A 16,345-nucleotide genomic window follows, 5' to 3' on the forward strand; every position below is an offset into this window, starting at 1 on the left:
TTAATCAAGATGTGTATATTATTAAGGTTTGTTTCCAACAGTTTGCACTTTGCTTTCACTTCCTGGTTAACTTGAGCCCACCTGACTTCATTTTTACAGGATCAAAAATTTCTCTCAATAAATTATTTGATATTTTTCTATAAATTATACATCTTTATTATGTTATGTACCCAGAAGTATCTGCATTTTATTAGTACAACAAAAATTGGTTATTATTTAACTTTTACTCTGTCAGATATGGTGCTACATTTAATCCTCAAATCAACCCTGTGAGGTTAGCATGTCATTATTGTTAATTTACAGATGATAAAGCTAGAAAATAAGCGTTGTCATTATTGTTAATTTACAGATGATAAAGCTAGAAAGTACAGAAGTTGAGTCACTTGCTTAAAGAAAGAGAGTACTGAGTGGAGCATCCAGACTTTGAACACCTCATTCTTTCTGAATCCAGAGTCTGTGATCAAACTGTGGTAATCATAAGACTTAGATTGGTTCATATTAAGAAAATAAAGTTATAAATTGTGTTGTAGGGTGGTATTAGTAAGCATAATATCCATCACTGAAAGTATACCTCCCAGTCAGCTGCCTACGCTCACGAATAGCAATTCATGAGGCCGAGGATGCTACTTTTCCTGGCATCATCCAAATCCAAATAAGGATGATCAAAAAGAATTTTTTTTTTAAAGTCACATGTTTCTGGATTATAACTGTGCTGCTTTGAAAAACAATAGCCTCTAGGGACACATCTGAAAGCAGAACTCATAAAATGTTGGCATTTGCATTTGAAAGTGTTTTCTCAAAAAACCAATAGTTATATTCATTAGGGAATTGTGCTATCATCCCTCAAAGAAGGTCAGAATTCAAATTCTATCAGAAATTCTTTTTTATTTTTCTTACTCATATCATATTTCAAGAGACATTTTGTGTTTTGATTTGTTTTCTTAATTGAAATCCTGCCGTCGCTAAGGCTTAGTGGGAAAAGATATATGTGTGTGTGTGTGTAGGGGGGGGGATTTAAACCAATTCATAATTTCTGTTTTATTCTGCTTTATTATGTTTTAACCTATTTTCTTGTAGTCCAGCTCCCCCCCCAAAAAAATGCCTCTCTTGAATACTTACTGAAACATTTTATCTAAAAAGAGAATTTTCCATTAAAATATCTCAAAAGTCAGCAGTTTTTTAATTTAAAGTTTAAAAGAAACTAAATGCTTATTCATCCCTCCTCATTCTAAATTATCTCTGTTTTACTAATATTTCTAAGGCAAATGCAATTTTAATAATTATATATACAACTCAACAAAAATATCCTCAGTTTACTGCTGTGTTTTACTAAGTCTATAGGAAATCAAACCACATCAAGTAATTTTGCTTTAAAATTTCTTAAGCTGATATTTTAATCATAAAATCACAGTCTTAGAAGATATGTACAAGGTAATCTTGGGTCTAACCAGTGGCATGATGACAATATTTAATCACAGGCTCTCCAGAATAAAAACAAATCCTGATTTGTAGCATTTGCCAATTTCCATGGTATAAATACTCTCCCTATAGCCAATTTCAAGCTAACGATATGACATCACTGAAGGAAGAGCTGGGAAAAGATGTAACCACAGTCCACACACCACTGGGTCCCACAACCCTGACATCATGTGAGCTTTCATCAAAACCTCCAATAAGTCTCTGAAATCACCTTTTGGTCAGAAGTGGCTAAAGGGATGCAGATGAGAATTGTGCTTAAAAGCCAGGCTCTAGAGTCGGGCTGCCAAGACCCTAACTCCACTCTTTAAGTTACCCTCTGTGTTACCTTGCATAAGCCATCTAACTTTCCTGTGACTCTCTTTGCTTATATGTAAAATGGTAATAATAAAGTTTCTATCTCATTAGAATTGCTGTGATGATTAAATAAAATAATGCATTAAAATGCCTAGGAGAGTTCTTGGCACATAGCTATAATAATAGGCTATTAGTAATAAATGTTAGGGATTGTTTTTTCGAGAATTCACAATTCCACTTATCAGAATGTTTTACACATTGTCATCTAAATCTTTCAGAGGTCATTGAAACCCATCCTGTTTGATAGCAATACTCTGAGAGGAGCCAGTTATAGAGGGAAGAGCATTAAGAAGTCATACCTTAATAAAGAAGATGTGGTACATATATACAACGGAATATTACTCAGCCATAAAAAGAAATGAAATGGAGGTATTTGTAATGAGGTGGATGGAGTTAGAGTCTGTCATACAGAGTGAAGTAAGTCAGAAAGAGAAAAACAAATACAGTATGCTAACACATATATACGGAATCTAAGGGGAAAAAAAAAAAAAAAAAAAAAGGCCATGAAGAACCTAGTGGCAAGACGGGAATAAAGACACAGACCTACTAGAGAATGGACTTGAGGATATGGGGAGGGGGTGGGGTGAGATGTGACAGGGTAAGAGAGTGGTCATGGACATATATACACTGCCAAATGTAAAATAGATAACTAGTGGGAAGCAGCCGCATAGCACAGGGAGATCAGCTCGGTGCTTTGTGACCACCTAGAGGGGTGGGATGGGGAGGGTGGGAGGGAGGGAGATGCAAGAGGGAAGAGAAATGGGAACACATTGTATATGTATAACTGATTCACTTTGTTATAAAGCAGAAGCTAACACACCATTGTAAGGCAATTATACTTCAATAAAGATGTTTAAAAAAAAAAAAAAGAAACGAAATTGAGTTATTTGTAGTGAGGTGGATGGACCTAGAGACTATCATAGAGAGTGAAGTAAGTCAGAAAGAGAAAAACAAATACCGTATGCTAACACATATACATGGAATCTAAAAAAAAAAAAAGATTCTGAAGAACCTAGGGGCAGGACAGGAATAAAGATGCAGACGTAGAGAATGGACTTGAGGACACAGGGAGGGGGAAGGGTAAGCTGGGATGAAGTAAGAGAGTGGCATGGACATATATACACTACCAAATGTAAAATAGATAGTTAGTGGGAAGCTAGTGGGAGATCAGCTCGGTGCTTTGTGACCACCTAGAGGGGTGGGGTAGGGAGGGTGGGAGGGAGATGCAAGAGGGAGGAGATATGGGGATATATGTATATGTATAGCTGATTCACTTTGTTATACAGCAGAAACTAACACACCATTATAAAGCAATTATACTCCAATAAAGATGTTAAAAAAAAAAAAAAAAAAAGAAGTCATACCTTAGTTACTAGTCCCAGTTTTGCCAAAGTCTAGGTTTGTTACCTTTGCCAAACCAGTTTACTTCAAGAACTTTGGTTCTCTCATTAGTAAAATACAGAAAGTAATGACCACCCTGCCAACTGCACAGGATTGTGGTGAGATTAATATGAGATAATGAAGCTAAGAGCTCTTGGAAGATGGTACAAATGTGGGGTATTATCATTAATCCAATTTAAAATTCATGATGCCATGGAGGCATTAAAATAAAAGAGTGAAAAATTTTGTGTCGTTTGAGTGAAAATTGGGAATGATGTGTTGTTAACAGCTGGGATGTTTTGCTGTAAAGAGGAAAAACCCCACATTATATCATGAAGCAGTTAAGCATTTTTTTCTTCCCACAAAAGAGCAAGTTTCAAAAGAAAAGGAACTATACTTTGAAATGTAACATATGTTTAAGTGAATTAGGGATCTTGGGAAACTAAGTTAAGAAATATCTATGAAATCATAATTTTCTGGAAAAGGAAATACAACAGAGAAATTAATAGATAAAGCATATAATAGTCTATCAAATGAAAGATGAGACACTTAAGCTAAATGGATAGTTCACATTATGTCATTACAAGATGTATAGTGTAAATCTCCGAATAATTATTAAAGGTAAAAGATCTTCAGTTTTATAAATAACTATAAAAAATGAAATGTCCAGGACAGATTGAAGAAATCTTAAATAAATTAAGTTCAGTCAACTTGTGAACAAGAAACAGCACACACAAAAATGAAGGCAAGGAAATTATAGGAAAAATACCTGATTTTTAAAAAATTTACACTTTGAATCTCTGTTCACATAGAAGAATCATATACATTTATATATATTCAGTGAAAGTTAACCAAAAAATCATTCTAAAAGTATACCTATGATTTTTTTTTCTTAAGTTATGACTTCATACTGTGCTTTAACAGAGGAGTTCTGTTCTGGGGACAAAGAATCACCTGTGCAACATGGTCCTCACCACACACTTTTCTGTCAGTTGCCAGTAAAAATTCTTATTGTCTAAAATTTAAATGTCAGTCCATGATATAGGAAGATCAAGTTTCCTTGTTGAGGGGGAAAAAAATCAGAATGAAAGTTATGAATAGTATGTTACCTTCTATGAAAGGCAGAGGGAAAATATGAAATAAAAATTTATAATAAATCACTGAAAATATACATAAGAAATTTATGACTTGGGGAACTTGAGTAGACTGGGAAAGAGGTGGAGACAAGACTTTCATAAGGTACCTTTTCACATTGTTTTGATTTTTGAGTCGTGAATTTTTAAACTATTAAATAAATTATTGTATGTGTGTGTGTCTGTAAGTCCAGTACACATTGATATATAAAAACCTGTCTCACATCTGACTTAACCTCTCTCACCTGCCCATGCTCAGGCCTGACACAGGCAGGGACACCTGTGGAAGAGAAGGGGCATGATGAATGTCTTCACTCTCCATGCCCCGTCCCCTGTGCCACCCACTTTGCTGCTTCTCCTTGCTCAGCAATGTGGAGGGGAGGCAGGGGTCAAAGGGTCTTACAAGACTGGTGGGTTTGTTGTCATCTGTGTGACAAATACCCAAATGTTGGTTATTTTTTTCTCCTGGGGAGCTTTTGTGCGTCCCTCAGAGACAGCTTACTACACCAAGAGGGTACTTTGTTCTCTGATATTTGGGCTGAAGTTTTACGATTCCTACCCTGGCTTCTATATCAACAATCACCCCATGAAGGCTGTTTTCCACCCTCTGAAGTCGGTATCTTTGGTCAATACCTTTAAAAGACCTCTCTACTCCACCTGCCTCATGACTTTGAAAAAACTCAGTACCTTTTCTGTGCTGAAGTCTGGAAGTGCATGTCTCTCCCTCCACAGGGCCCCTCTTACAGTCCTCCCTTTAGGCCAAGTTTTCTTAACCTCCATGCTATTGACATTTGGGGCTAGATAATTCTTTGTTGTGGGGGATTTTCCTGTGCATTTTAGGATGTTTAGTGGCATCCTTGGCCTCTAACCGTTATTTAACAGTAGCACGCCCCCATCAACCAAAACAAGAATGTCTCCAGAACTTGCCCGATGACCCCTGGAAGGCAAATGGCCTGGTTGAGAGCCACAGCACTAGGCTAACAGCACTCTTCAAATGAATTGCCATTTCCTAATCTCCTTACCATTCTGCTAATTATCAGGCTGCGTGATGGGGTTTAGGTGATAATCAAATACACATTGGAGACTGCCCCTTAGCAAGCCCTGCACAGAGGGTCTGATAGATAAATATCATGAGAATATGTGGGCATGTGACACCCATTTTTTCAGAAGGAACTCTGCAATCTTGAGATAATAGGAAAATTCTTACATCAATGAAAATCAGTGTAAGCCTACACTGTCTCCGACATTTAAAAATCTGGGCCTAAGGAGAGTGAGAGTAGGGTTAAAGGAGACTTTAATTTGTTTATTTTTTGACTTTATTATTGACTATATTTTATTATTCAAGCTTTTGGATTAAAATTTGTATTTTTTAAAGAAAGAATCATAATTCTTCCATAGCTACATGAAGAAGAACATTTTAAGTTTTTGTAAGATTTTGATTTTGGTTTCATGGCTAAGATATGAAAGGAGGGTCAAGAAAAAGGGAAAAAAAGAGAGAGGCAAAAAGTTAAAAGGGAGAGGAGGTTAAAACTTACCTTGTTTCATCGATATAAACTGCTTCCAGCACAGATGCTGCATATTCAATATTCTTCTTTAAGTCTACGATGTTAACATCACCTTTTTCCAGCTGCTTCACTAAGCATCTTAGTCTGTTTCCAAAAGTTAGCCAAAAAGAAAGAAAAATAAAAAGAGATTTATCATAACTGTATGGAAAATAGTCCAATATTAAATATACAAATTGGGTTAAACTTTCAGTATATCTTTCCAGGTCATTAAATAGAAATATTTTTAGGTATATTTGGGGTATAATTAAGATCAGTCTTTATCACTTAAATGACTCAGAAATTATATTCACCTCTTAATAATACTAGGGCTATAGGTTGCTAGTTTAGGTACCATATTTCAAACATAGTTTTTCTGAAAATTCAAAACAATATAGGTATTTTCATAAAAGTATTTCTAACAGTAGAATTTACTTTATGGCTGTTTTGCTTCTTCAGAGTTGGCACTAAGAGAATATTTAAAGTCTACTCTTTTGACTACCACTGTAGCAATTATTCACTGTATATAGCAGTAAAAACAAAAATAAAAGGCAAAAGATTCAAGAAAATATAATTAAGATGAGAAAAAAATATATGTATGCATGCTTAGTATTTTTACTGCAATGGTTTTTCACTTGAAGGAAAACTGTAAAATATTTTCTCTTGTTTTTGCCCATGGGATGATGTATCCCAATTGTTTGAGAAATTTTAAAACATGCCTGGACTTCTGACTCACAGAAACTGTGATGTAATTAATACTATTGTTTTAAGTCACTAAATTTTGGGATAATTTTTTATGCAGCAATAGATATCTCATGGAGTGAGATAATACAAATTACCTCAATAAGTTTCTAACACTTTAAAAAACTTCTATGCATTAATTATAAATCCAGTGTTTCTGAAGATACTGCCCTTTACTAGGCAGAAAAAGAGAATATATTCTTTAGTCAGTACACACTATAAATAAACATTGTGAAGACAATTTACCCATTTTCCTAAATCAGCAGACAGAATTTAATTCCATTCCTAAGAAAATGTATTTCAGAGAGAATGGAGTGTATCTACTTTTAGGCACTGTCTTAAAGATAGTGTAACGGATTTTCAGAAAATTTACTTTGGGTGATTTCCAATATCAAGGTTTAGGGTATAAAGGCAAGTTAAAAATTTCAGCAAGGGTATTTGACATTTCTCCATCCATAAGAAATACTTTATTTCTCCATGAAAGAAAGCCACACCTAGATTAAAACTTCTTATTCAGGAAGCTACAAAGAATTATTTTTTGTACCATATACTTTTGTATGATAAAATATTAGCAGACAATAACATTGCCAAATAAATTACATGTATCAATAAACAAGTCTTATTTGTACAGAGTCAGCAAACTAAAACAAAACAAAAATAATAACTAAAACAGGTTACTTAGAAAGAAAAAATTAAGCCTGGCTTTGAGGTTTGTGTAAAACACCGAATGTGATGATAAAGGAGCAACACATAGAATTTTGAGGGATTTTTGTAATGCTTATGACCCAAGCACATTATACTTAGTGAAATTATGTTTTATGTGGGAAGCAAAAGAAAAAGTGCCATACTTTGCAATGGCTTAAAAATATTCCACTCACGTATCCTTCTTGTGAAAAGTGTTTGGTATAGCTCGGTTGTACGGCTTTGCTGTATTTGGTTGTATGATGTGGTCTTAAAAACCATGTGAACTTCAGATGGTTGCCTTTCATTCTCTCTGAATAACTGAACTCTTTTATTATTTAAGTTAGCAATTTTCACTACTAAAAAACTACATTTTCCAGGTTGTCTCAAAGCTACGTATGGTCAAATGACTGCATTCTGGTTAAGGAGAATAAGAAGGTCATTGAGTAAGACTTTCAGAACAATTATTTTGAAGAGGGCTAACTCAGCTATAAGGGATTCTCTTTTACCCTTGCCTGTTACTTACTGCCTGGAATGCAGTGGAACTGTCTGAATGTCCAGGAGCTATATAGGATCATAAAGTGATCTGACTAAAGGAAGCTACCCACTAAGAATGGCAGAGAAGGAAGAAGGAATTGGTCTGGGTCCCATGCTGTGAATCCACCTGAATGAAATCACCTACATCTGAACTTAGTTCATGAGAGAACAAAAAAAAAATGTTGTGTTCAAGCCACTATTATTTTGAGTTTTCTTTTTTCTTTTTAATTTTTGAATTTTATTTTATTTATTTTTTTATACAGCAGGTTCTTATTAGTCATCAATTTTATACACATCAGTGTATACATGTCAATCCCAATCTCCCAATTCATCACACCACCACACCCACCCCCCGCCGTTTTCCCCCCTTGGTGCCCATACATTTGTTCTCTACATCTGTGTCTCAACTTCTGCCCTGCAAACCGGTTCATCTGTACCATTTTTCTAGGTTCCACATACATATGTTAATATACGATATTTGTTTTTCTCTTTCTGACTTCCTTCCTTCCTCTGCAATTTTTTGGAAGTGTTTGAGAAGGATGGGTGTTAGCTCTTCTCTAAATGTTTGATAGAAATCACCTGTGAAGCCATCTGGTCCTGGACTTTTGTTTGTTGGAATATTTTTAATCACAGTTTCAATTTCATTACTTGTGATTGGTCTGTTCATATTTTCTATTTCTTCCTGGTTCAGTCTTGGAAGGTTATACCTTTCTAAGAATTCATCCATTTCTTCCAGGTTGTCCATTTTATTGGCATAGAGTTGCTTGTAGTCATCTCTTAAGAGGCTTTGCATTTCTGCAGTGTCTGTTGTAACTTCTCCTTTTTCATATCTAATTTTATTGATTTGAGTCCTCCCTGTCTTTTTCTTGATGAGTCTGGCTAATGGTTTATCAATTTTGTTTATCTTCTCAAAGAACCAGCTTTTAGTTTTATTGACCTTTGCTATTGTTTTCTTTGTATCTATTTCATTTATTTCTGCTCTGATCTTTATGATTTCTTCTCTTCTACTAACTTTGGGTTGTGTTTGTTCTTCTTCCTCTAGTTCCTTTAGGTGTAAGGTTAGATTGTTTATTTAAGATTTTTCTTGTTTCTTGAGGTAGGCTTGTATAGCTATAAACCTCCCTCTTAGAACTGCTTTTGCTGCATCCCATAGGTTTTGGATCGTTGTGTTTTCATTATCATTTGTCTCTAGGTATTTTTTTATTTCCTCTTTGATTTCTTCAGTGATCTCTTGGTTATTTAGTAACGTATTGTTTAGCCTCCATGTGTTTGTGTTTTTTACGTTTTTTTCCCTGTAATTCATTTCTAACCTCATAGTGTTGTGGTCAGAAAAGATGCTTGATATGATTTCAATTTTCTTAAATTTACTGAGGCTTGATTTGTGACCCAAGATGTGATCTATCCTGGAGAATGTTCCATGCGCACTTGAGAAGAAAGTGTAATCTGCTGTTTTTGGATGGAATGTCCTATAAATATCAATTAAATCTATCTGGTCTATTGTGTCATTTAAAGCTTCTGTTTCCTTATTAATTTTCTGTCTGGATGATCTGTCCATTGGCTTAAGTGAGGTGTTAAAGTCCCCCACTATTATTGTGTTACTCTCAATTTCCTCTTTTATAGCTGTTAGCAGTTGCCTTATGTATTGAGGTGCTCCTATTTTGGGTGCATACATATTTATATTGTTATATCATCTTCTTGTGTTGATCTTTTGATCATTATGTAGTGTCCTTCCTTGTCTCTTGTAACATTCTTTATTTTAAAGTCTATTTTATCTGATATGAGTATTGCTACTCCAGCTTTCTTTTGATTTCCCCTTGCGTGGAATATCTTTTTCCATCCCCTCACTTTCAGTCTGAATGTGTCCCTAGGTCTGAAGTGGGTCTCTTGTAGACAGCATATAGATGGGTCTTGTTTTTGTATCCATTCAGCAAGCCTGTGTCTTTTGGTTGGAGCATTTAATCCATTCATTTTTAAGGTAATTATCGATATATATGTTCCTATGACCATTTTCTTAATTGTTTTGGGTTTGTTTTTGTAGGCCATTTTCTTCTCTTGTATTTCCCACTTAGAGAAGTTCCTTTAGCATTTGTTGTAGAGCTGGTTTGGTGGTGCTGAATTCTCTTAGCTTTTGCTTGTCTGTAAAGCTTTTGATTTCTCCATCGAATCTGAATGAGATCCTTGCTGGGTAGAGTAATCTTGGTTGTAGTTTCTTCCCTTTCATCACTTTAAGTATATCATGCCACTCCCTTCTGGTTTGTAGAGTTTCTGCTGAGAAATCAGCTGTTAACCTTATGGGAGTTCCCTTATATGTTATATGTCATTTTTCCCTTGCTGCTTTCAGTAATTTTTCTTTGTCTTTAATTTTTGCCAATTTGATTACTATGTGTCTTAGCATGTTTCTCCTTGGTTTTATCCCGTATGGGACTCTCTGTGCTTCCTGGACTTGGGTGGCTATTTCCTTTCCCATGTTAGGGAAGTTTTCGACTATAATCTCTTCAAATATTTTCTTGGGTCCTTTCTCTCTCTCCTCTCCTTCTGGGACCCCTATAATGCGAATGTTGTTGCGTTTAATGTTGTCCCAGAGGTCTCTTAGGCTGTCTTCATTTCTTTTCATTCTTTTTTCTTTATTCTGTTCCACAGCAGTGAATTCCACCATTCTGTCTTCCAGGTCATTTATCCATTCTTCTGCCTCAGTTATTCTGCTATTGATTCCTTCTAGTGTAGTTTTCATTTCAGTTATTGTGTTGTTCATCTCTGTTTGTTTGTTCTTTAATTCTTCTAGATCTTATTAAACATTTCTTGCATCTTCTCGATCTTTGCCTCCATTCTTTTTCCGAGGTCCTGGATCATCTTCATTATCATTATTCTGAATTCTTTTTCTGGAAGGTTGCCTATCTCCACTTCATTTAGTTGTTTTTCTGGGGTTTTATCTTGTTCCTTCATCTGGTACATAGTCCTCTGCCTTTTCATCTTGTCTATCTTTCTGTGAATGTCGTTTTTGTTCCACAGGCTGCAGGATTGTAGTTTTTCTTGCTTCTGCTGTCTGCCCTTTGGTGGATGAGGCTACCTAAGAGGCTTGTGCAAGTTTTCTGATGGGAGGGACTGGTCTTGAGATTTCTTTTAAATGCAGCTGAACCCAATCCTAACTGATAAATCAAATGAATAAGAAATGAATCAAATTATGGTCTTTTCTGGGTATATGCCCAGTAGTGGGATTACTGGGTCATATGGTAGTTCTATTTTTAGTTTTTTAAGGAACCTCCATACTATTTTCCATAATACATTCACCCTAATGTTCCTAGCAGCACTATTTGCAATAGCCAGAACAAGGAAGCAACTTAATGTCCATCGACAGAGAAATGGATAAAGAAGATGTGGTATATATATACAATGGAATATTACTCAGCCATTAAAAGGAATGAAATCAGGTCATTTGTAGAGATGTGGATGGACCTAGAGCCTGTCATACAGAGTGAAGTAAATCAGAAAGAGAAAAACAAATATTGTATATTAATGCATACGTGTGGAACCTAGAAAAATGGTATAGATGATCCTATTTGCAAAGCAGAAATAGAGACACAGACATAGAGAACAAATTTATAGAAACCAAGGGGGAAAGGGGGGTGGGTGGGAGGAATTAGGAGATTGGGATTGACACATATATACTATTGATACTATGTATAAAATAGATAACTAATGAGACCATACTCTGTAGCACAGGGAAGTCTACTTAATGCACTGTGGTGACCTGAATGGGAAGGGGGTCCAAAAGGGAGGGGATATATGTATATGCATGGCTGATTCATTTTGCTGTACAGTAGAAACTAACACAACATTGTAAAGCAACTCTACTCCAATAAAAATTAATTTAAAAAAAATGAATCAAAATAAGGAACTCAAGAATAGAGAAATTTTTATATAAAACGAGAGAGGACACTCCTGGTAAACTATACTCAGGTTCACTCCCTAACTCATGACAGCCTGCAGTTGTTCCCAGGGAGTCATCCATCAGCAGATCACACGTGATGAAACCTGGGACATCAAAAGGCTCTAATACTTACACAATGAACATGCTTTTTCACAGAGATATCTTGATGTAGTTTAAAACCAACAAACATTATAAATTGTTATATGTTAATAGGGGTAATAACGTGTAATCTGACACAAAAAATAGCTTTGAAAAATCTTAATAGGGGTATAAACCTAGAATCTAACACAAGAAATAGCTTTGAAAAAAATACTCCAAAAAAGTTTTACCACCCAACTAGAAAAACTAATTAGATATGGTTATAACTGTGTAAAACAATAGCCACCTATACACAGACACACACAGACACACACGCAGACACACACACACTCTCATACACACACCTCTAAACTCACTATGTCAACACCAAAAAACCAGAAATATATTTTGGAGGGTTACTAGGACTTCCTTTATCTCCTTTGCCTGTATGCACAAAATTTCCTTTAGTGAGTACACATTTCTATTTACATAAAAAGAAAAACCTTTGTATTGTAAAAAGATTATAATTAAAACAGATGTTAAGGAAACAATTTATATATTTGTTATTTCAATTGTGAATTTGCTTTTGTAATCAATTTATGCATACAGTAATCCCCAACAATCTTATTTAGGCTTTAGTTTCCCTTTGTAGATAATACAAGGCCAAACATTATCATGAATCATTTTCAAATGATCATACATTCTAAACTGGTGGGTTCCAAAGCATTAAGGCTTTACTGAATATACCTGTACATATTTTTTATTTTTTTTAAGAAGATATAGACTATTTGCCTAATTACTAAACTATCCTATGAGCAAATTCTCAGAACTGAAGAAGAAATCACAAAGTCATATGATAAAATAAATAAGTTCCCTAAATTTAGTAAAAACTCTTTTAAATAATGATTTGGTTTCTTTCATCAGAGTAAGCAAGCCGAGTGAAAAACAGTATAGTAATACCAGGACTAGGTATATTCTACTGGTTCCCAAAGCTTAAGATAAGTATATGTACTTTATGTTCTAACTTGAGCAGTTTCTGGCCCAGCAATTCAGCAATCTGTGGATAGAGACTCCACTGGCTACCCTGCACGGTAGCAAACAAGAGCTGTTCTATCAAACAGCATAGACCAGCTGTTCATAAGCAGATAATATTGCCAAGAAGGTATTAAAACCCAAGTCTGTTAAATAAATAATTATTTAGTATTTATTACTGTACCTGGGGCTGTGTTAGAAAAATTGTGTATATGAATACATATAAGAATGCATATATATGGATACACACACGTAATGCACCACAGTACCTGTCTTCAAGATACGTGCAATCTCTGGGAATGGCATGACTTATGCAAATAATGTTGTGAAATGTTGGAATACATACACTTCCCATTACTTCTTTTCCCTAATTTCCAAGCAAACTGATTTATTCACTGTGCCTCAAACACTCTCACATCATCCTAGATTCAAGTTCTTACTTCTTACTGAAATCCCTCTCTCCCATATCCCATCTTTAACTGTCTGAATCATGTTTAATTACCAGGCATATCTGGGATGCTATCTATATCATAGGTACTTAGAAGATTTCTATCCACTGTGATCTCTCGACTTAGAAACTAAACCACACTTCATTTATCCCTCACTTATGAAATTGATATTTCTCTGGCTTTCACTATAATTTTAATATTTTGTGCATGATGTTTTCCCAACTGATTTTTCAGCCAATAAAAAAATTGCAAGGCCTGCAAAGAAGGAACACTGATCCATAATGAGGATAAAAATCAGTCAGTCAAAACTGACCCAAAAACTACAAAGATGATAGAATAAGTAAGCAAGGATGTTAAAAGTTACAATTAAAACAATAACATACTACTCAATGCTCTGTAATGGCCTGTATGGGAAAAGAACCTAAAAAAAGAGTAGATACACACACACACACATATATATATATATATGTATAACTGATTCACTTTGTTGTACACCTGAAACTAACAAAACATTGTAAATCAACTATACTCCAATAAAAGTTTTAAAAAAATAACATAAACAAAATTATGCCAATAAATTCAACAACTCAGACAAAATAAACAATTTCCTTAAAAGACGCAAGCTACTAAATTTCAAAAAGAAATTAATAAACTGAATTTGTAGTTAAAAACTTTCACACAAAGAAAACTTCAGGCCCAAATGACTTCATTGGCGAATTCCTACGAACATTTAATGAAGTAATAATACCTATTCCCTACAGACTTTTCCAGAAAAAGAATCCCAACTCATTCTAGGAGTACAAAATTACCCTTATAACAAAACCAGATGAAAACATTAAAAGAAGAAAAAGCAGCAGCAGTAACATATTAATGAATATGCCTCATGAACATAAATGTAAACATTTCTTAACATTTTAAGAAATCATGTCCACCAGTACATAAAAGAATACTGCATCATAAAAGAGATTTATCTCAGGAATGAAAAGTTGTTATAAAATTGAAAAATTAATCAATGTAATTCACTATATTAAGAGACTAAGAAAAGCCATATGATCATCTTAATAAATACTCAAACAGTATTGGACAAAATCCAACATCAATTGCTGATTGAAACTCTTAGCATTTTAGGAATAGAGGGGAGCCTACAGAAATCTACAGCTAATGTCATAAATAATGTTAAATGACTGAATGCTTTCCTTCAAAAATCAGGAACAAGGCTCTAGTCTCACCACAGATATTCATAATTTCATCGGATCTTTCAGCCAAAGCTATAAGGCAAGAATAAAAGCTATCCAGACTGGAAAGAAAGAAATAAAGCTGTCTTTGTTCACAGACAACATGATTGTCTAAGTAGAAAATCTGATGAAATATAACAAAAAGTTACTAGAAGTAATAAAAAGTAATAAATGATTGTAACAAGTTTACAATATAAAAAAGATACAAAAATAATATCATTCTATATAATAATAATGAACAATCTGAAATTAAAATGAAAAGCAATACCATTTACAATAGTACTGAAATGTAAAATTCTTAGATATAAATCTGACAAAGTATGTGCAAGCCCTATACACTGAAAACTATAGAACATTGCTGAATGGAATAAAGGTAGACCTAAATAAATGAAGAGATGCACCATGTTTATGGATTGAAAGACCCAATATTGTTAACATGTCATTTCTCCACAAATCTATCTATAGATTCAATACAACACCAGTAAATATCCCAGCAGGCTTTTTGTTTTTGTATATATTGACATGCTGATTCTGAAATTCACATAGAATCAAGGAGCTAAAATAGTCAAAACAAATTTTACAAAAACAACAAAGTTGGGGGATTTACACTACTTCAAGACTTATAAGACTTCAAGACATTTTAAAGCTACAGTAATCAGTACAGTATAAATGGCATAATATAGTACATTATTAACAAAAAGATAGTACAACAGATCAATGGAACAGAATATAAAGTCTAAAAATAGACCCCCAATATATAGTCAATTTATTTCAGAAAAAGATGCAATGATAATCTAGAGGAAAAAGGATAACCTTTACAACAAATTGTGCTGGATCATTAAAAATGTCCATGTGTAAAAGGAACTTTGATCCATACATGCACCACAGATTTAAATGTATATCTTAAAACTATAAACCTAGAAGAAAACATAGGAGAAAATCTTTTTGATCTTGAGTCATTCAAAGATGTCTTAGGTACAACACCTACGAAAAAAAAATAAGTTGAACTTCACCAATATTAAGAACTTCTGTTCTTCAAAAACTTTGTTTCAAGAATTAAAAGACAAGCCACAGACTGGGAGAAAATATTTACAAACCACATATCTGATAAAGGATTTTCAGAAAGCATATAAAGAACTTGCAAAACTCAATAATAACAAGATAAGCAATCCAATACAAAATCTGCCAATGATTTTTTTCTATCACCAAAAAAGATATATTCATGGCAAACATGAAAAGATGCCCAAAATTACTGGTCACCAGAAAAAATTCAACCTAAAATAAGTGAGATATAATCAAATACCTATTGGAATGACTAAAATTAAAATAACTGATCATACCAAATATTGGCAAAGATGTGAAGCAAGTTAAACTACATACACAGCTGTTGGGAATGTAAATAAGTACAATCACTTTGGAAAACTTTTTCTCAAAAAGTTACACAAGTATCTACCATGTGACTCAACCACTCTATTCTTTGATGGAGAGAAAAAGAAATATATGTCCTTACACATACTTGTACATAAACATCATAGCAGCTTTATTTGTAATAGCCCCAAACTGGAAACATCCCAAATGTTCATCCACAAGTAAATGGAAAAACAAATTGGGGCATATCCATCCAAAGAAGTTCTACTCAGCAATAAAAGGAATGAACTATTGATACACATAATGACAGGAGTGAATCTCAAATAATTATGCTGAGTGAAATACGATAGATGCATATGTATGATTCGATTTATATAAAATTTTTAAAATATAAGCTATTCTTACAGTG

At 34.1% G+C, this 16,345-nt stretch overlaps 1 protein-coding gene across 4 annotated transcripts in view; it reads right to left on the reverse strand.

Annotated features, from left to right (window-relative positions):
- The window catches only part of PDE1A (phosphodiesterase 1A), a 266,843-nt gene that overhangs the window by 103,044 nt on the left and 147,454 nt on the right, over positions 1–16,345 (reverse strand). For all 4 annotated transcript variants that reach the window (XM_059928274.1, XM_059928273.1, XM_059928275.1 and 1 more), the window contains exon 2: positions 5,882–5,995. In XM_059928274.1, coding sequence (XP_059784257.1) covers positions 5,882–5,995 — 114 coding nt within the window. The remainder of the gene's footprint in view (positions 1–5,881; positions 5,996–16,345) is intronic.

Source organism: Balaenoptera ricei, chromosome 7 (assembly GCF_028023285.1).
Source record: "Balaenoptera ricei isolate mBalRic1 chromosome 7, mBalRic1.hap2, whole genome shotgun sequence".
Classification (NCBI taxonomy): Eukaryota; Metazoa; Chordata; class Mammalia; order Artiodactyla; family Balaenopteridae; genus Balaenoptera; species Balaenoptera ricei.